General features: G+C 41.3%; 1 protein-coding gene across 1 annotated transcript in view; it reads left to right on the forward strand.

Moving 5' to 3' along the window:
• Nucleotides 1–18,400, forward strand: part of reps2 (RALBP1 associated Eps domain containing 2) — a 24,273-nt gene extending 5,873 nt beyond the window's left edge. The window contains exons 3-17 of the mRNA XM_063880702.1: nt 7,298–7,449; nt 8,251–8,353; nt 8,446–8,540; nt 8,629–8,740; nt 8,857–8,920; nt 9,022–9,181; nt 9,232–9,306; nt 9,404–9,506; nt 9,720–9,788; nt 9,913–9,961; nt 10,041–10,257; nt 15,137–15,208; nt 15,287–15,390; nt 15,584–15,689; nt 17,861–18,400. Coding sequence (XP_063736772.1) covers nt 7,298–7,449; nt 8,251–8,353; nt 8,446–8,540; nt 8,629–8,740; nt 8,857–8,920; nt 9,022–9,181; nt 9,232–9,306; nt 9,404–9,506; nt 9,720–9,788; nt 9,913–9,961; nt 10,041–10,257; nt 15,137–15,208; nt 15,287–15,390; nt 15,584–15,689; nt 17,861–17,929 — 1,550 coding nt within the window. The 3' untranslated portion in view covers nt 17,930–18,400. The remainder of the gene's footprint in view (nt 1–7,297; nt 7,450–8,250; nt 8,354–8,445; nt 8,541–8,628; nt 8,741–8,856; nt 8,921–9,021; nt 9,182–9,231; nt 9,307–9,403; nt 9,507–9,719; nt 9,789–9,912; nt 9,962–10,040; nt 10,258–15,136; nt 15,209–15,286; nt 15,391–15,583; nt 15,690–17,860) is intronic.
• The last annotated feature ends 2,154 nt before the right edge of the window (nt 18,401–20,554 follow it).

Here is a 20,554-nt window from a genome sequence, read left to right on the forward strand (position 1 = left end):
TAATTATCTCGATTAAATATCTCGATTAATTATCTCGATTAAATATCTCGATTAAATATCTCGATTAATTATCTCGATTAATTATCTCGATTAAATATCTCGATTAATTATCTCGATTAAATATCTCGATTAAATATCTCGATTAATTATCTCGATTAAATATCACGATTAAATATCTCGATTAATTATCTCGATTAAATATCTCGATTAAATATCTCGATTAATTATCTCGATTAAATATCTCGATTAAATATCACGATTAAATATCTCGATTAATTATCTCGATTAAATATCACGATTAAATATCACGATTAAATATCTCGATTAAATATCACGATTAAATATCACGATTAAATATCACGATTAAATATCTCGATTAAATATCACGATTAAATATCACGATTAAATATCTCGATTAAATATCACGATTAAATATCACGATTAATTATCTCGATTAAATATCTCGATTAAATATCACGATTAAATATCTCGATTAAATATCACGATTAATTATCACGATTAATTATCACGATTAAATATCACGATTAATTATCACGATTAAATATCTCGATTAATTATCACGATTAAATATCTCGATTAATTATCACGATTAAATATCTCGATTAAATATCACGATTAAATATCTCGATTAAATATCTCGATTAATTATCACGATTAAATATCACGATTAAATATCTCGATTAATTATCTCGATTAAATATCACGATTAAATATCACGATTAAATATCACGATTAAATATCTCGATTAATTATCTCGATTAAATATCACGATTAAATATCTCGATTAAATATCTCGATTAATTATCTCGATTAAATATCACGATTAAATATCACGATTAAATATCTCGATTAAATATCACGATTAAATATCTCGATTAAATATCACGATTAAATATCTCGATTAAATATCTCGATTAATTATCACGATTAAATATCACGATTAAATATCTCGATTAATTATCTCGATTAAATATCACGATTAAATATCACGATTAAATATCACGATTAAATATCTCGATTAATTATCTCGATTAAATATCACGATTAAATATCACGATTAAATATCTCGATTAAATATCACGATTAAATATCTCGATTAAATATCACGATTAAATATCTCGATTAAATATCTCGATTAATTATCTCGATTAAATATCACGATTAAATATCACGATTAAATATCTCGATTAAATATCACGATTAAATATCTCGATTAAATATCTCGATTAAATATCTCGATTAAATATCACGATTAAATATCTCGATTAAATATCACGATTAAATATCACGATTAAATATCTCGATTAAATATCACGATTAAATATCTCGATTAAATATCACGATTAAATATCTCGATTAAATATCACGATTAAATATCTCGATTAAATATCTCGATTAATTATCACGATTAAATATCACGATTAAATATCTCGATTAATTATCTCGATTAAATATCACGATTAAATATCACGATTAAATATCACGATTAAATATCTCGATTAATTATCTCGATTAAATATCACGATTAAATATCACGATTAAATATCTCGATTAATTATCTCGATTAAATATCTCGATTAAATATCTCGATTAAATATCACGATTAAATATCTCGATTAAATATCACGATTAATTATCTCGATTAAATATCTCGATTAAATATCTCGATTAATTATCTCGATTAAATATCACGATTAAATATCACGATTAAATATCTCGATTAAATATCACGATTAAATATCTCGATTAAATATCACGATTAAATATCTCGATTAAATATCACGATTAATTATCTCGATTAAATATCTCGATTAATTATCTCGATTAAATATCTCGATTAAATATCTCGATTAAATATCTCGATTAAATATCTCGATTAATTATCTCGATTAAATATCTCGATTAATTATCTCGATTAATTATCTCGATTAAATATCACGATTAAATATCTCGATTAAATATCTTCATTAATTATCTCGATTAAATATCACGATTAAATATCTCGATTAAATATCACGATTAATTATCATGATTAAATATCTCGATTAAATATCACGATTAATTATCTCGATTAAATATCTCGATTAAATATCACGATTAATTATCACGATTAAATATCTCGATTAAATATCTCGATTAAATATCTCGATTAATTATCTCGATTAAATATCACGATTAAATATCACGATTAAATATCTCGATTAAATATCACGATTAAATATCTCGATTAAATATCTCGATTAAATATCTCGATTAAATATCACGATTAAATATCACGATTAAATATCTCGATTAATTATCTCGATTAAATATCACGATTAATTATCTCGATTAAATATCTCGATTAATTATCTCGATTAAATATCTCGATTAAATATCTCGATTAAATATCTCGATTAAATATCTCGATTAATTATCTCGATTAAATATCTCGATTAATTATCTCGATTAATTATCTCGATTAAATATCACGATTAAATATCTCGATTAAATATCACGATTAAATATCTCGATTAAATATCTCGATTAAATATCTCGATTAATTATCTCGATTAAATATCTCGATTAATTATCTCGATTAATTATCTCGATTAAATATCACGATTAAATATCTCGATTAAATATCACGATTAAATATCTCGATTAAATATCTCGATTAAATATCTCGATTAATTATCTCGATTAAATATCTCGATTAATTATCTCGATTAATTATCTCGATTAAATATCTCGATTAAATATCACGATTAAATATCACGATTAAATATCACGATTAAATATCACGATTAAATATCTCGATTAAATATCTCGATTAAATATCACGATTAAATATCTCGATTAAATATCTCGATTAATTATCTCGATTAAATATCACGATTAAATATCACGATTAAATATCTCGATTAAATATCACGATTAAATATCTCGATTAAATATCTCGATTAAATATCTCGATTAATTATCTCGATTAAATATCTCGATTAATTATCTCGATTAATTATCTCGATTAAATATCACGATTAAATATCTCGATTAAATATCTCGATTAATTATCTCGATTAAATATCTCGATTAAATATCTCGATTAATTATCTCGATTAAATATCTCGATTAAATATCTCGATTAATTATCTCGATTAATTATCTCGATTAAATATCACGATTAAATATCTCGATTAAATATCTCGATTAATTATCTCGATTAAATATCACGATTAAATATCACGATTAAATATCTCGATTAAATATCACGATTAAATATCTCGATTAAATATCTCGATTAAATATCTCGATTAAATATCACGATTAATTATCTCGATTAAATATCTCGATTAATTATCTCGATTAATTATCTCGATTAAATATCACGATTAAATATCTCGATTAAATATCTCGATTAATTATCTCGATTAAATATCACGATTAAATATCACGATTAAATATCTCGATTAATATCTCGATTAAATATCTCGATTAAATATCTCGATTAATTATCTCGATTAAATATCTCGATTAAATATCTCGATTAATTATCTCGATTAATTATCTCGATTAAATATCACGATTAAATATCTCGATTAAATATCTCGATTAATTATCTCGATTAAATATCACGATTAAATATCACGATTAAATATCTCGATTAAATATCACGATTAAATATCTCGATTAAATATCTCGATTAAATATCTCGATTAATTATCTCGATTAATTATCTCGATTAATTATCTCGATTAAATATCTCGATTAAATATCTCGATTAATATCTCGATTAAATATCTCGATTAATTATCTCGATTAATTATCTCGATTAAATATCACGATTAAATATCTCGATTAAATATCTCGATTAATTATCTCGATTAAATATCACGATTAAATATCACGATTAAATATCACGATTAAATATCACGATTAATTATCTCGATTAATTATCTCGATTAAATATCACGATTAAATATCTCGATTAATTATCTCGATTAATTATCTCGATTAAATATCTCGATTAAATATCTCGATTAAATATCTCGATTAATTATCTCGATTAATTATCTCGATTAAATATCTCGATTAAATATCTCGATTAATTATCTCGATTAATTATCTCGATTAAATATCTCGATTAAATATCTCGATTAATTATCTCGATTAATTATCTCGATTAAATATCTCGATTAAATATCTCGATTAATTATCTCGATTAATTATCTCGATTAAATATCTCGATTAATTATCTCGATTAATTATCTCGATTAAATATCTCGATTAATTATCTCGATTAATTATCTCGATTAATTATCTCGATTAAATATCTCGATTAATTATCTCGATTAATTATCTCGATTAATTATCTCGATTAAATATCTCGATTAATTATCTCGATTAATTATCTCGATTAAATATCTCGATTAATTATCTCGATTAATTATCTCGATAATTATCTCGATTAAATATCTCGATTAAATATCTCGATTATTAATATCTCGATTAAATATCTCGATTAATTATCTCGATTAATTATCTCGATTAATTATCTCGATTAATTATCTCGATTAATTATCTCGATTAATTATCTCGATTAATTATCTCGATTAATTATCTCGATTAATTATCTCGATTAATTATCTCGATTAATTATCTCGATTAATTATCTCGATTAATTATCTCGATAATTATCACGATTAATATCTCGATTAAATATCTCGATAAAATATCACGATTTAAATATCGTTGTGTTTTGTATTGTGTATTGTGTGTTGTATTGTGTGTTGTATTGTGTATTGTGTATTGTGTGATGTATTGTGTGTTGTATTGTGTATTGTGTATTGTGTGTTGTATTGTGTGTTGTATTGTGTATTGTGTATTGTGGTTGTATTGTGTGTTGTATTGTGTATTGTGTATTGTGTATTGTGTGTTGTATTGTGTGTTGTATTGTGTATTGTGTATTGTGTGTTGTGTATTGTGTGTTGTATTGTGTATTGTGTGTTGTATTGTGTGTTGTATTGTGTATTGTGTGTTGTATTGTGTATTGTGTGTTGTGTTGTGTTTTGTGTTGTTGTGTATTGTGTGTTTGTGTTGTGTATTGTGTGTTGTGTATTGTGTGTTGTATTGTGTATTGTGTATTGTGTGTTGTATTGTGTATGTGTGTTGTATTGTGTATTGTGTGTTGTATTGTGTGTTGCTGTGTTGTATTGTGTGTTGTGTGTTGTATTGTGTATTGTATTGTGTGTGTAGTGTATTGTGTGTTGTATTGTGTGTTGTGTGTTGTGTGTTGTATTGTGTATTGTGTTGTGTGTTGTGTGTGATGTGTTGTTGTGTGTTGTGTTGTGTATTGTGTGTTGTATTGTGTATTGTGTATTGTGTGTTGTATTGTGTATGTGTGTTGTATTGTGTATTGTGTGTTGTATTGTGTGTTGTGTGTTGTATTGTGTGTTGTGTGTTGTATTGTGTATTGTATTGTGTATTGTGTGTTGTGTGTTGTATTGTGTATTGTGTTGTGTGTTGTGTGTGTATTGTGTGTTGTGTGTTGTGTTGTGTATTGTGTGTTGTATTGTGTATTGTGTATTGTGTGTGTATTGTGTGTTGTATTGTGTATTGTGTGTTGTGTGTTGTATTGTGTATTGTGTTGTGTGTTGTGTGTGTATTGTGTGTTGTGTGTTGTATTGTGTGTTGTGTGTTGTATTGTGTATTGTGTGTTGTATTGTGTGTTGTGTGTTTGTATTGTGTGTTGTGTATTGTGTATTGTGTATTGTGTATTGTATTGTTTGTGTGTGTATGTGTGTTGTATGTATGTATGTGTATTGTGTGTTGTATTGTGTATTGTGTGTGTATTGTGTATTGTGTGTTGTATTGTGTGTTGTGTGTGGTATTGTGTGTTGTGTGTTGTATTGTGTGTTGTATTGTGTGTTGTGATTGTATTGTGATTGTGTGTTGTATTGTGTATTTGTATTGTGTGTTGTGTATTGTGTGTTGTATTGTGTGTTGTATTGTGTGTTGTGTTGTTGTATTGTGTATTGTGTATTGTGTGTGGTATTGTGTGTTGTGTGTGGTATTGTGTGTTGTGTGTGTATTGTGTAGTGTATTGTGTATTGTATTGTGTGTTTGTATTGTGTGTTGTATTGTGTATTGTATTGTGTATTGTATTGTGTATTGTATTGTGTATTGTGTGTTGTATTGTGTATTGTATTGTGTGTATGTGTGTTGTGTGTTGTATTGTGTGGTATTGATTGTGTATTGTGTATTGTGTTTGTTTGTGTATTGTGTTTGTGGTGGATTGTGTTTGTGTGTGGTATTGTGTTTGTGGTTGTTTTGGTATTGATTTTTTATTTTTTTGTGTTTTTTGTGTGTTGTTTTGTGTATTTTTTGTGTTTGTTTGTGGTATTGTGTTTTGTGTGTTGTTTGTGTTTTATTGTTTTTGTTTTGTGTTTGTATTGGTTTTGAGTGTTTTTGGATTGTGTTTGTTTGTGTTTGTTTTTTATGTGTTTGTATTGTTGTTGTATTGTGTATTGGTTTTGTATTGTGTGTTGTTGTTGTATGGTTTTTTATTGTGTTTGTATTGTTTGTTTTGTGTTTGGTTTGTGTTTTGGTTTGTGTGTGGTTTGGTTTTGGTTTGTTTTTTATTGTGTATTGTATTGTGTATTGTGTTTGATTGTTTTTGTGTGTTTTGTGGGGTATTGTTTTGTGTGTTGTGTGTTGTATTGTGTGTTTTTTTTATTGTGTGTTGTGTTGTATTGTGTTGTGTTTTTATTGTGATGTTGTATTGTGTATTGTGTGTTGTGTGTTGTATTGTGTATTGTATTGTGTTGTTGTATTGTGATGTGTGTGTATTGTATTGTGTATTGTATTGTGTATTGTGTGTTGTATTGTGTGTTGTATTGTGTCTTGTGTGTTGAGTATTGTATTGTGTATTGTATTGTGTATGTGTTTGGTATTGTGTATTGTGTGTTGTATTGTGTGTTGTGTGTTGTATTGTGTGTTGTGTGTGGTATTGTGTGTTGTGTGTTGTATTGTGTATCTCTCACTAGATTGGCTTTGGATGGAAACATTGGTACTGAGCGTTCTGGTGAAACCGAAGGACACATTTCAGATCTCGCTCATCACGCGATTTTGATGTGGGAAGCCGAAATCGTGATCGTGTTTAAATCCGAATGAATTGTGCAGCCCTAGGTTAAGTGTGAATCTGAGGTTAAACAGCGATGGAGGATGATCTGTAAAACTGTCAGTGTGTTTGTGCAGATGTGTAACACAGCCCCCCCCCCCCCCCCCCCCCCCCCAGATCTCCCTCTGCCCAGGTTTTTGGGTCTGAAGATTGATCCGGAGGTCCGGTACCCGGTCGCCCCCCCGCCTGCAGATGGGTCTACAGGGTCAGTGACCTGGGCCCCCCGCGACCTGAGCTTCAGACACCTGGAGGCCGAGGGGGAGAAGAAGGTGAGAGACAGCTGGAGGGAAGGGGGGAGGGAGGAAGTGAGGGAGGGTCTCTGAACCCTCAGGTGGAAACAGAACACAAATCCGGGATGTATATAAGTATTATAATACTGTATATAAGTATTATAATACTTATATACAGTATTATAATACTTATATACATACTGTATATAAGTATTATAATACTGTATGTGTTTGTGTGTTTGTGTGTTTATGTGTTTGTGTGTTTGTGTGTTTATGTGTTTGTGTGTTTGTGTGTTTATGTGTTTGTGTGTTTGTGTGTTTGTGTGTTTGTGTGTTTGTGTGTGTTTATGTGTTTGTGTGTTTGTGTGTTTGTGTGTTTGTGTGTTTGTGTGTTTATGTGTTTGTGTGTTTGTGTGTTTGTGTGTTTGTGTGTTTTTGTGTTTGTGTGTTTGTGTGTTTGTGTGTTTGTGTGTTTGTGTGTTTGTGTGTTTGTGTGTTTGTGTGTTTGTGTGTGTTTGTGTGTTTGTGTGTTTGTGTGTTTTTGTGTTTGTGTGTTTGTGTGTTTGTGTGTTTGTGTGTTTGTGTGTTTGTGTGTTTGTGTGTTTGTGTGTTTGTGTGTTTGTGTGTTTGTGTGTTTGTGTGTTTGTGTGTTTGTGTGTTTGTGTGTTTATGATACTAAAGAGGTTTTAATGGCGGAGCACTAATGAGACCCTGGATAAGACCAGGAGACTCGGTCCCTGAACCCCCCGTGATGCATTCAGGCTCCTGCAGAGGAGGGTTCTCGAGTTCATAGCCAGTGTGTAACCCAATGTGTAACCCCCCCCCCTCCTCTCCCTGCAGGACGCCTGGTCTCTCCCCCGTTCACCCAACAGCTCCCTCCCCCGCTCCCCCCTCACCCACCACAGGTTTCCATACAGCCAGCAGAGGAACGACCCCCCCACAAGTGAGTTTGCAGCCCTGTCCTGGAGCCTCAGAGACCATCTTCTCTCTCGGGGGTGGTCTGTGAACTTTAACCATGTCTCTCTCTTCCTGCAGGTTATGAGATCAGACCCCCCCTCAGTGTTCATCAGGAGCAGCACTCCTCCCCGGGGGGCTTCAGGAGCAGTGTGGAGCCGGCTGTGCGGGCCACGGTACTCTTGTTGTTTATTGATGGGGGGCTGTAGATGCTGCTGGGGTCTGTTTAATCTGCTGTAATGAAGTGTGTGTGTGTGTGTGTGTGCAGGCCCCCCCTCTGAGACTGAGGACCCCTGGAGGATTTCAGAGGAACAGCTGCAGTATTACACCGCTCAGTTCACGGGCCTGCAGCCCGACCTTGGGGCCCTCATCCTGGGTACGTACCACCACGAGAGCCCCTGGATAACCCCCTATCTTCATCCTGGGGGGGGGGTTACGTCCTGCATCAACCCTTTATCTGTTCTGTTTGCCCCCCCCCCCCCCTGTCTGCAGGAAGCATTGCTAAGAGCTTCTTCACTAAGTCCAGACTGCCGATCCCAGAGCTGTCCCACATCTGGTGAGATATCTGTCTGAACAGCTTGACCCCCCACCGTGTTTCTTTTTCTATGTTGAGGTCTCTGAGGGGGGGTCGTGTTACATTAAGCTGTGCTCTCTCAGGGAGCTGAGCGACGTGGACAGAGACGGCGCTCTCTGCTTCTCCGAGTTCTGTACAGCGTTCCACCTCATCGTGGCTCGGAAGAACGGCTACCCTCTGCCGGACACCCTGCCCCCCCCCCTGCAGCCGAGCCTATTGCTGCACACACAGCCCCCACCCGAGGTAAAGATGGCAGCCGTACATCTCTTTGAATGACCTATGAACCCCTGCAGACTAACTGTGTGTTCCTGCAGAGCGCCGAGCCTCTGATCCTGTTCCAGGACGGGCCCCCCAGGATCGGACTCACGGTAACCCCCTTCCTGATAGAGTCTCCCCAGCAGGGGGGGCTGCAGGCTGAACCTCAACACAGCAGTGATGTTTCAGTCTGTGTGGTGTGTGTTTCAGGAGAGCAGCATCTCAGAACAGACCGGACAGCCCCCCCCTCTCCCAGAGTGGACCGGACTCCCCCCACCTCACCCAGAGCTGAAGAAGGAAGCCTGTAGACAAGGTCCATGACCTTATCCTGACCTGGTCCTGATCCAGATCTGGTCCTGATCGGGTCCTGACCTGGTCCTGATCCAGTCCTGACCTGGTCCTTATCTGGTCCTGATCCAGTCCTGATCTGGTCCTGACCTTATCCTGACCTGGTCCTGATCGTGTCCTGACCTGGTCCTGACCTGGTCCTGATCCGGTCCTGACCCCAGTTTTTTCTCCTCTCCAGATGTGCAGACGGTGAAACCCTCTCAGGTGGATCAGGGTCTGCAGCGGGGGGGTTTCCCTCGGAGGCCAGGTGAGAGAAGCTCTGTTAGTGGAGCATTGATCCGTACCGACCAATGAGTGGTCCTTATTCTGCAGGAGTTTAATATACATTACAAAATCTCTCCCCCCCCCCCCCCCCCCCCCCCCCTTCACAGAGCCTCGTCAGGATCTGGACCCCCACCTGAGGGCCAGAACAAGACCCAGGTGAAGATCCGCTCATTGGTAACACATTCTGATCTCCTGCATTTATGACATCATCACTCTCTCTGCCCCTCCCCCCCAGGTCCTTCTCCAGCACCTCTATAGAAGAGGCCATGAAGAAGTCAGAGGAGCCCCCCACCCCTCCACCCCGACCCCAGAAGACCCACTCCAGAGCCTCCTCTCTGGACCTCAACAAGCTCTTCCAGCAGGGGGCTCCAGGTCCTCATACATTTTCAGGAATAAAGAGTGGGTGGTTGCCCTCCCCTCCAGCTCTGCCCCCCCGCCCTCCAGCCTCCCAGGTGATTATAGAGTCATTACAGCAGCTGTGCTTTTTAACATACAACATATCTATAACATACATGTAACATATAACATATCTATAACATACATGTAACATGTAACATATCTATAACATACATGTAACATATAACATATCTATAACATACATGTAACATATCTATAACATGTAACATATATAACATACATGTAACATATTTATAACATACATGTAACATATAACATATCTATAACATACATGTAACATATCTATAGCATACATGTAACATATAACATATCTATAACATACATGTAACATATTTATAACATACATGTAACATATAACATATCTATAACATGTAACATATCTATAACATATAACATATCTATAACATATAACATATCTATAACATATAACATATCTATAACATATAACATATCTATAACATATAACATATCTATAACATATAACATATCTATAAGCTATGATTTATACGTGTAATAGATACAACACGTATAAATCATAGGTTATAGAACAAGGACCCCCCCAGAACAAGGTGCAGCAGCTGGACTTCGCTGACTTCAGCCTCTTCAGAGAGCAGGTGACGTCTGTCTCTGAAGGATCAGGTCTATGAGTCTCTGCTCTGTCTCTCAGAGGGATCAGGTCTATGAGTCTCTCCTCTGTCTCTCAGAGGGATCAGGTCTATGAGTCTCTCCTCTGTCTCTCAGAGGGATCAGGTCTATGAGTCTCTGCTCTGTCTCTCAGAGGGATCAGGTCTATGAGTCTCTGCTCTGTCTCTCAGAGGGATCAGGTCTATGAGTCTCTCCTCTGTCTCTCAGAGGGATCAGGTCTATGAGTCTCTGCTCTGTCTCTCAGAGGGATCAGGTCTATGAGTCTCTGCTCTGTCTCTCAGAGGGATCAGGTCTATGAGTCTCTGCTCTGTCTCTCAGAGGGATCAGGTCTATGAGTCTCTGCTCTGTCTCTCAGAGGGATCAGGTCTATGAGTCTCTGCTCTGTCTCTCAGAGGGATCAGGTCTATGAGTCTCTGCTCTGTCTCTCAGAGGGATCAGGTCTATGAGTCTCTGCTCTGTCTCTCAGAGGGATCAGGTCTATGAGTCTCTGCTCTGTCTCTCAGAGGGATCAGGTCTATGAGTCTCTGCTCTGTCTCTCAGATGGATCAGGTCTATGAGTCTCTCCTCTGTCTCTCAGAGGGATCAGGTCTATGAGTCTCTCCTCTGTCACTCAGAGGGATCAGGTCTATGAGTCTCCGCTCTGTCTCTCAGAGGGATCAGGTCTATGAGTCTCCGCTCTGTCTCTCAGAGGGATCAGGTCTATGAGTCTCCGCTCTGTCTCTCAGAGGGATCAGGTCTATGAGTCTCTGCTCTGTCTCTCAGAGGGATCAGGTCTATGAGTCTCTGCTCTGTCTCTCAGAGGGATCAGGTCTATGAGTCTCTCCTCTGTCTCTCAGAGGGATCAGGTCTATGAGTCTCTGCTCTGTCTCTCAGAGGGATTAGGTCTATGAGTCTCTGCTCTGTCTCTCAGAGGGATCAGGTCTATGAGTCTCTCCTCTGTCTCTCAGAGGGATCAGGTCTATGAGTCTCTGCTCTGTCTCTCAGAGGGATCAGGTCTATGAGTCTCTGCTCTGTCTCTAAGAGGGATCAGGTCTATGAGTCTCTGCTCTGTCTCTCAGAGGGATCAGGTCTATGAGTCTCTGCTCTGTCTCTCAGAGGGATCAGGTCTATGAGTCTCTGCTCTGTCTCTCAGAGGGATCAGGTCTATGAGTCTCTGCTCTGTCTCTCAGAGGGATCAGGTCTATGAGTCTCCGCTCTGTCTCTCAGAGGGATCAGGTCTATGAGTCTCTGCTCTGTCTCTCAGAGGGATCAGGTCTATGAGTCTCTGCTCTGTCTCTCAGAGGGATCAGGTCTATGAGTCTCTCCTCTGTCTCTCAGAGGGATCAGGTCTATGAGTCTCTGCTCTGTCTCTCAGAGGGATTAGGTCTATGAGTCTCTGCTCTGTCTCTCAGAGGGATCAGGTCTATGAGTCTCTGCTCTGTCTCTCAGAGGGATCAGGTCTATGAGTCTCTGCTCTGTCTCTCAGAGGGATCAGGTCTATGAGTCTCTGCTCTGTCTCTCAGAGGGATCAGGTCTATGAGTCTCTGCTCTGTCTCTCAGAGGGATCAGGTCTATGAGTCTCTCCTCTGTCTCTCAGAGGGATCAGGTCTATGAGTCTCTGCTCTGTCTCTCAGAGGGATTAGGTCTATGAGTCTCTGCTCTGTCTCTCAGAGGGATCAGGTCTATGAGTCTCTCCTCTGTCTCTCAGAGGGATCAGGTCTATGAGTCTCTGCTCTGTCTCTCAGAGGGATCAGGTCTATGAGTCTCTGCTCTGTCTCTAAGAGGGATCAGGTCTATGAGTCTCTGCTCTGTCTCTCAGAGGGATCAGGTCTATGAGTCTCTGCTCTGTCTCTCAGAGGGATCAGGTCTATGAGTCTCTGCTCTGTCTCTCAGAGGGATCAGGTCTATGAGTCTCTGCTCTGTCTCTCAGAGGTATCAGGTCTATGAGTCTCTGCTCTGTCTCTCAGAGGGATCAGGTCTATGAGTCTCTGCTCAGGAGACACATCCTTCCTTGCTTCTTATCTTGACTTTCTGTAACTTGTTATGGGACTCTTACATCTCCTCTTCTTCACTTCTAACCTTCACCTCACTTTATGATTAAATTTCACTCCTGGTTCTGGTTCTGGTTCCCTCCTCTGCACCAGTCAGTAGATCCGGTTTGCAGTGAAGGAAAAGGAATCCATCCCGATCAGCTGTTTCAGGCTCCATATGAAACCCTCAGATACATACCGTACCAACACAAAGGACTAAATCCATTCAGTAAAATCCACAGAGGAACCAGACCCCCGGGGTTCTGTGGAAACTGGACTTCCCTTCACTTCTCTCTCCTCCATGCTGTGTCCAGCCGGCCCCCCAGAGGGCTGCTCTTTAATCTTCAGGAAAAACCCAGATCAGGATCACTTCATCAGTCTGAGGAACTCCCAGCTCAGAGAAGGAAAACCTCCAGACCCCCAGATCCAGAACCATGTGAAACATCCAGACCCTCAGACCCAGAACCATGTCCTCTCTGTGCACCGAGCCACAGCCAGCTCTGTCTCTCCTGTTGGCTTTCAGTTGAGGGTCTCTGATTAAAGGAGGGACCCTGAGTGTCAGAGTCCAGAACCAGAGCAGGAGACACTGTGGAGCAGAAGAGCAGGAGACACTGTGGAGCAGAAGAGCAGGAGACACTGGAGCAGAACCAGAGCAGGACACACTGTGGAGCAGAACCAGAGCAGGACACACTGTGGAGCAGAACCAGAGCAGGACACACTGTGGAGCAGAACCAGAGCAGGACACACTGTGGAGCAGAACCAGAGCAGGACACACTGTGGAGCAGAACCAGAGCAGGACACACTGTGGAGCAGAACCAGAGCAGGAGACACTGTGGAGCAGAACCAGAGCAGGAGACACTGTGGAGCAGAACCAGAGCAGGAGACACTGTGGAGCAGAAGAGCAGGAGACACTGTGGAGCAGAACCACAGCAGGAGACACTGTGGAGCAGAACCAGAGCAGGAGACACTGTGGAGCAGAACCAGAGCAGGAGACACTGTGGAGCAGAAGAGCAGGAGACACTGTGGAGCAGAACCACAGCAGGAGACACTGTGGAGCAGAACCAGAGCAGGAGACACTGTGGAGCAGAACCAGAGCAGGAGACACTGTGGAGCAGAAGAGCAGGAGACACTGTGGAGCAGAACCAGAGCAGGAGACACAGTGGAGCAGAAGAGCAGGAGACACTGTGGAGCAGAACCAGAGCAGGAGACACTGTGGAGCAGAAGAGCAGGAGACACTGTGGAGCAGAACCAGAGCAGGAGACACTGTGGAGCAGAACCAGAGCAGGAGACACTGTGGAGCAGAACCAGAGCAGGAGACACTGTGGAGCAGAACCAGAGCAGGAGAAACTGTGGAGCAGAACCACAGCAGGAGACACTGTGGAGCAGAAGAGCAGGAGACACTGTGGAGCAGAACCAGAGCAGGAGACACTGTGGAGCAGAACCACAGCAGGAGACACTGTGGAGCAGAAGAGCAGGAGACACTGTGGAGCAGAACCAGAGCAGGAGACACTGTGGAGCAGAACCACAGCAGGAGACACTGTGGAGCAGAACCAGAGCAGGAGACACTGTGGAGCAGAACTGGAGCAGGAGACACTGTGGAGCAGAAGAGCAGGAGACACTGTGGAGCAGAACTGGAGCAGGAGACACTGTGGAGCAGAACCAGAGCAGGAGACACTGTGGAGCAGAACCGATGCAGGAGACACTGTGGAGCAGAACCAGAGCAGGAGACACTGTGGAGCAGAACCGGAGCAGGAGACACTGTGGAGCAGAAGAGCAGGAGACACTGTGGAGCAGAACCAGAGCAGGAGACACTGTGGAGCAGAACCAGAGCAGGAGACACTGTGGAGCAGAACCAGAGCAGGAGACACTGTGGAGCAGAACCAGAGCAGGAGGTGTTTTATAGACACTAATCAAACAGAACAGCTGAACCTCTTATCAAAGTGTTCTCTTAATGTTCTCATGCAGAGACTCCACTCTAAAGGGGGAGTCAGGTATGGGGAGGAAGTCCACCTCAGGAGGCATTCCATTTGGGGTACTCCAGTACACCTGAACGCCCCAGATGAGGGAACTGCAGGGAAAGCTTGTCCATCCCTCATGAAGAATGTCCCTGCAGGGTGGTCCTGTTGCCCCCCCTCCTCATGACGTCAGCACCAGGAACATGTTTACTGGTGGAGGTTCAGGGGTCATACTGAGAGGAGCACCTGAACGCACCGTCAGCTGGTCCTGCTCTCTCCTGATGTTTCTCCTGTGTGTGTTTCAGAAGCAGAGGGGGGCTGAAGACCCTCACTGCAGGATCAGGAGCTCTGAAGACCTGACCATCACCTCCAAACAGGTGAGACCCTATACTTGTATATAGCGATCCAGAGAGAGTCTGTCAGGGAGGAGGGTAACTTTAGTCACTGTTCTTCAGGAGCTGGCCCCCCCTCCCCCCCAGGCCCCTCAGAAGCCGATCAGGAGGAAGTACCATCCAGAGGTCCAGAACCTGGAGCCCCCTCCCACCAAACCTGCTCAGAGGTCAGGACAGATTTCTGGATATATATCACAGCTCTGCACAGACCCCCCCTCTAAATACCCACACTGCAGTCTGATAGATAATCATTTCCATTTCCTGATTGAAGTTCCAATAAGTTAGACTGAAGCAGTTCAACTCTCTCAGATACACGTTTATTTTTGTAGTTTTATATAAGGTGATGTTTGTCCCTCTCAGGCTGCCGTCCAAACAGAAGAGGCAGATCCAGATGTTGATCCGTAAAAACAAGGAGACCAACGCCGTGCTGACGAGGCTCAACAGCGACCTGCAGCAGCAACTCAAGGTGTGTGTGTTTGTGTGTGTGTGTGTGTGTGTTTCCTGTCTCCTCTAGGAATATACTTTAGGATTAGGGTTGGGTTTGAAATCTTCACACTATATTACCCTAAGAAACGTTCTGTGCTTCATTCAGTGCAACAGAGAGCAAGATAAAACCCACACACACTTTGGACCAGTGGTTCCCAACATGTTTTCAATAATGCATAATGTACATTAAAAAAATGTCAGCCAAGAAGCCCCTGACCAGCGCAAAAACAATTTCAAGAGGTCCAGCTGCTCCATCAGTGTGTGATTTATTAAAGCCTTTAACTGAGAAACTCTTAAAGCTACATTTAAATGTTTATAATCCATCTCTAAATTCATGGCAAACCAGTGACATCATGCAGTAACCCTGAGAGACATCAGCTGCTTTGAACTGATCCTTCAATAAGCTGTGCTGACAGTTCAGTGAGGAGCATCGGCTGGAGCTCCACTGAGGATGTTTGTCCTTCTCGGTGACAGGGAGGCGACTGCAGCTACTACACTTTTTTCCAGTCTGTTTCTGTCTCCCAATTTTTTCTCATTTCCGACTATTTCTTTTTTTTAATTCTTACAAAAATCAGACTTTTATTCCTAAAAATTCGACTCAAAATTTCGACTTTCAAAAATGTTCGAACTTTTTTTCTAAAAAAACCCACGTACCCCCGGCAGACTCCAACGTCCCCCTCGGCGTCCGTGTACCCCCTTTTGAGAACCACTGCTTTAGACTGTACCAGAAGATCCAGACCTGCAGGTTTTACACAGGATTCAAGAAAGCTGACACAAACTGTTTGAATCGTCCTGACTTCACAGAATCTCTCCTGGTCTATACTGCCCCCCCCCCCCCCCACCCCACCACCCCCCCCACATTTAGAGCGTCAGAGCCCCTGTCAGCCCCGGCAGGTCGTGATGCGTTCCTGTTCACACTCTGAGAACGGTTTCTAAAGTCTGTCCGGAGGGGAGTCTGTGAAGAGTGTGACGACAAAACACACACACACACACACACACACACACACACACACACACACACACACACACACACACACACACACACACACACACAGCTTTAATATGCTCTGTCTCTCTAAAGAAGGTTGATATAAAGCCCCCGCCCTCCCCGGATGCTCCAGGCATGTGAGGAATCTGCAGAATGTGTGTCTTCATTTAGACTGCAGCGCTGCGGCATGCACACCTGCCTGCAGGAAATAACCCGAGGCTCCTGAGAGAGAGTTGGGGGGGGGGTTCATCTGATGCACAGAGTTCAGACGTAAACAGGAAAACTGAAACAGGAAAGGGAATATCATGCACGATGTTAAATACCCCCCCCCAACTTTACCTATCTCCAGACCTGATGAGCAGGTCTTTAGGTAGATGAAGTGATCAGTGGTTCCCGAATGGCTGAACCTGATGCCCCCCCACAGCACCATGTTCCTTCAGTCAGCTGCCCCTCCCCCTCTGACAGGCTTTACTCCCGGTGGGGGGGGCACTCCTCTCTCTTTGTCTCGGGGCGGGTCAGGGTAAACATTTTCTGCATTCCCTCAGTAATCCTTCCCATGTGAGCCGGCTGATGAAACTCCTCTCGTGCCCCCCTCCCTTTCAGAGCTGGTTCTGTTAAAGGGGAACAACAGGTTCTCTCAAACCCCCCCTCCCTTTAAAATATCTCCATTATTGATCCTGCTGGCCAAAGAGCTCCAGAGAGTGGCTGGAGACTGTCGAACGGTCAATCGATTCTAGTCTGAGATTATTTTGTGAGGAGCGACTCCAGATATCCTGACTGGCATCAGAACGTTTGTCTGTGGATCAACATGTGAACCAAGGTAAAAAGGGTCCGTCCCAGAGTCTCACAGGGTGATGGGTTCAAAGGTCCACAGAGACAGACTCTCGATCAGATCAGAACCAACCAGATCCATCTGACGATCAGAACCAGGCCCATCAGACGATCGTTGCTCTCACCGGTCCCATCTTTAACCTTGAATGTCAGCAACAGGTTCAGGCTGAGCCTAACTTCATTTTCACTGAGTGTTAAAACTCTGCTGAAGCTACTGGACCTGTGGAGACACCAGCACTTTAAGCGTCTCCTCTTGTACTGGGGGGCCACTTTAAGGGTATCTTCTTGTACTGGGGGGCTAATTTGTGGGTCTCCTCTGGTTGTGTCTGCAGGAGGTGCATCAGGACAGACTGACCCTTGAATCCCAGCTGGAGCTCCGGAGGCCCCTGGCCCCGACGTGACCCCCCTGGGCCCCGGGTAAAGGCCCTGACCCTCCGGAGGGTCTCTGGAACTAAGAGGTCTGCAGAGGAAAACATGAAGTGTCTTACAGAACGATGTTACTCCTCTAAGTCCTGACTCCCCCTGACCCCCCCTGACCCTCATGAGGCTCTCAGCAGCTCTCTGAGGTCTGAGCGTCTGCTCCCGCTGAACCATGCAGACGTCTACCTGAGGAACTTTCACTATCCCCCACCTCTGACGACAGCTCCGTCTGACTGCTGATTCTTTCATCCCTCTTTGTGTTAATCATTTCATTTCTGCAAGTTTAAAATGAATATTTTCAATAACGGAAAAGTTATGATCAGTCTAATAAAGAAAATGAATCAGAGTGTTTCTGTAGAGCAGAGAAATGAGAGGCTGTGGGCTTCTGCATGTTGGGGCTGGAAACCTGAAGTCGTGCTGCTGAAGGCGAACAGACGTTCAATAAAGGCTCTATTTTTACTGCTGCTTGTGGCTTTTATTCTGCATATAGAGAAGTGGAAACCTGCAGAAGAGTGTTTCTCCTGAGATCAACTCTGTTCAACTCAGGACACATCAAAGGAACGCGTCTATAACACAGGTAGCTCCTCCTCGGCCTGTTTCCTTTTTTTCCCTTAGAGGAAACGTTGGTCTTCCTCACGCCTCTGAGTGGAACGCAGATTTGTAAAAGTCCTGCTGACTGGAGGGGAAGGTGTGTGTAACCACAGCTGATTCTTCCCTGTGGGAAGGTTCGAGCTCATTCAGAATCCATGGTGTCTTAATCTCAGACTGTATTATTTGAGGGTTTGCTTTCATACCTGCAAACTCAGAAGGGCTGAAAAAGGTGACAAACTAAACCGTTGTAGGGGGGTCTGGGGGCATCCCCCCCAGCTAAATTTTGCTATTGTAACATGTAAATGAAGCATTCTGGTGTACTCCCATCAGAAAGTAAAGGGAAAAGACAACCTGTTCTTATGGTAACAATGGCACAGTTATTGACCCGTAAACTGGTGAAAAGCATTCAGGACAGGTCAACAGTAAATCCCATTGGCCAAATTTGGCAACATATCAACATAATATTATTTCCATCTTTTCATCCTTTCGGCCCGGACCAGCCTTTCAAGGGCCCGCTTTCGCTGCTTGGCAATGTGCCTCTTTCGGGCCACACTATCGTTCTCCACCACCTCTGCCCTATTACTAGCAGCACGGGTAGATGGCTGGCAGCCAAACTCAACCCTCCTTTCTCTGATTACAAGCTGATTTTCCTGTCGTTGGGCTTTGTCCCTAGTTCCAGCTGCACTAATATTAGAACACAACCTCCTATCTACCTCCCCAAACTTCAAATCCTCCCTTCTGAACATTTCCACCCCAGTCTGGTTCCTGGTCTGCAAAGTGTATTTAACTGCACAGCACTGAGGGTGGAGATCTTCATTGACGTTGATCGTTGATCAATGATGGTCCCCATGACACTGAAGGAAGACTCAACCAGGGCACCATGGAACATTGAGAGGGCAGCCTTGACTGCCTGACACAGTGCAGGGTACTTCCCTGTATTGAAGACGACGGCCCACCACTTGACAACATCCTCTCCATGCTGAAAACTGGGAAGCGCCTGGTCAACATTGAAACGCAGAATTTCTTGGTCTGTGTCAGCATCTGGTGGCAGCAGGTGACCCATCATATGTATGAGCTTCCTCAAATATATTCTCTTCATAGCTCTGACCAAAACGACCCGTACTCTCGCTTTGTACACGTTGCCTAGCAACGCTGCGCATGCGCATTATATCCTGCTCCGCTCCGAGTTATAGTAGCAGGCAGTGGCGGCTGGTGGAGTTTTCTCCAGGGGGGGCTATAACTCCAAAATGTATAAAAAATAATAAAAAGCATGCATACATGTACTAAGGAATCAAACCAGTGTATTTACATACATGTACTAAGGAATCAAACCAGTGTATTTACATACATGTACTAAGGAATCAAACCAGTGTATTTACATACATGTACTAAGGAATCAAACCAGTGTATTTACATACATGTACTAAGGTATCAAAGCAGTGTATTTACATACATGTACTAAGGTATCAAAGCAGTGTATTTGCATACATGTACTAAGGTATCAAACCAGTGTATTTACATACATGTACTAAGGTATCAAAGCAGTGTATTTACATACATGTACTAAGGAATCAAAGCAGTGTATTTACATACATGTACTAAGGTATCAAAGCAGTGTATTTACATACATGTACTAAGGAATCAAACCAGTGTATTTACATACATGTACTAAGGTATCAAAGCAGTGTATTTACATACATGTACTAAGGAATCAAAGCAGTGTATTTACATACATGTACTAAGGAATCAAACCAGTGTATTTACATACATGTACTAAGGTATCAAAGCAGTGTATTTACATACATGTACTAAGGAATCAAAGCAGTGTATTTACATACATGTACTAAGGAATCAAAGCAGTGTATTTACATACATGTACTAAGGAATCAAACCAGTGTATTTACATACATGTACTAAGGAATCAAACCAGTGTATTTGCATACATGTACTAAGGTATCAAACCAGTGTATTTGCATACATGTACTAAGGAATCAAACCAGTGTATTTACATACAT

This window comes from Eleginops maclovinus, chromosome 4 (genome assembly GCF_036324505.1).
Source record: "Eleginops maclovinus isolate JMC-PN-2008 ecotype Puerto Natales chromosome 4, JC_Emac_rtc_rv5, whole genome shotgun sequence".
Taxonomy (NCBI): domain Eukaryota; kingdom Metazoa; phylum Chordata; class Actinopteri; order Perciformes; family Eleginopidae; genus Eleginops; species Eleginops maclovinus.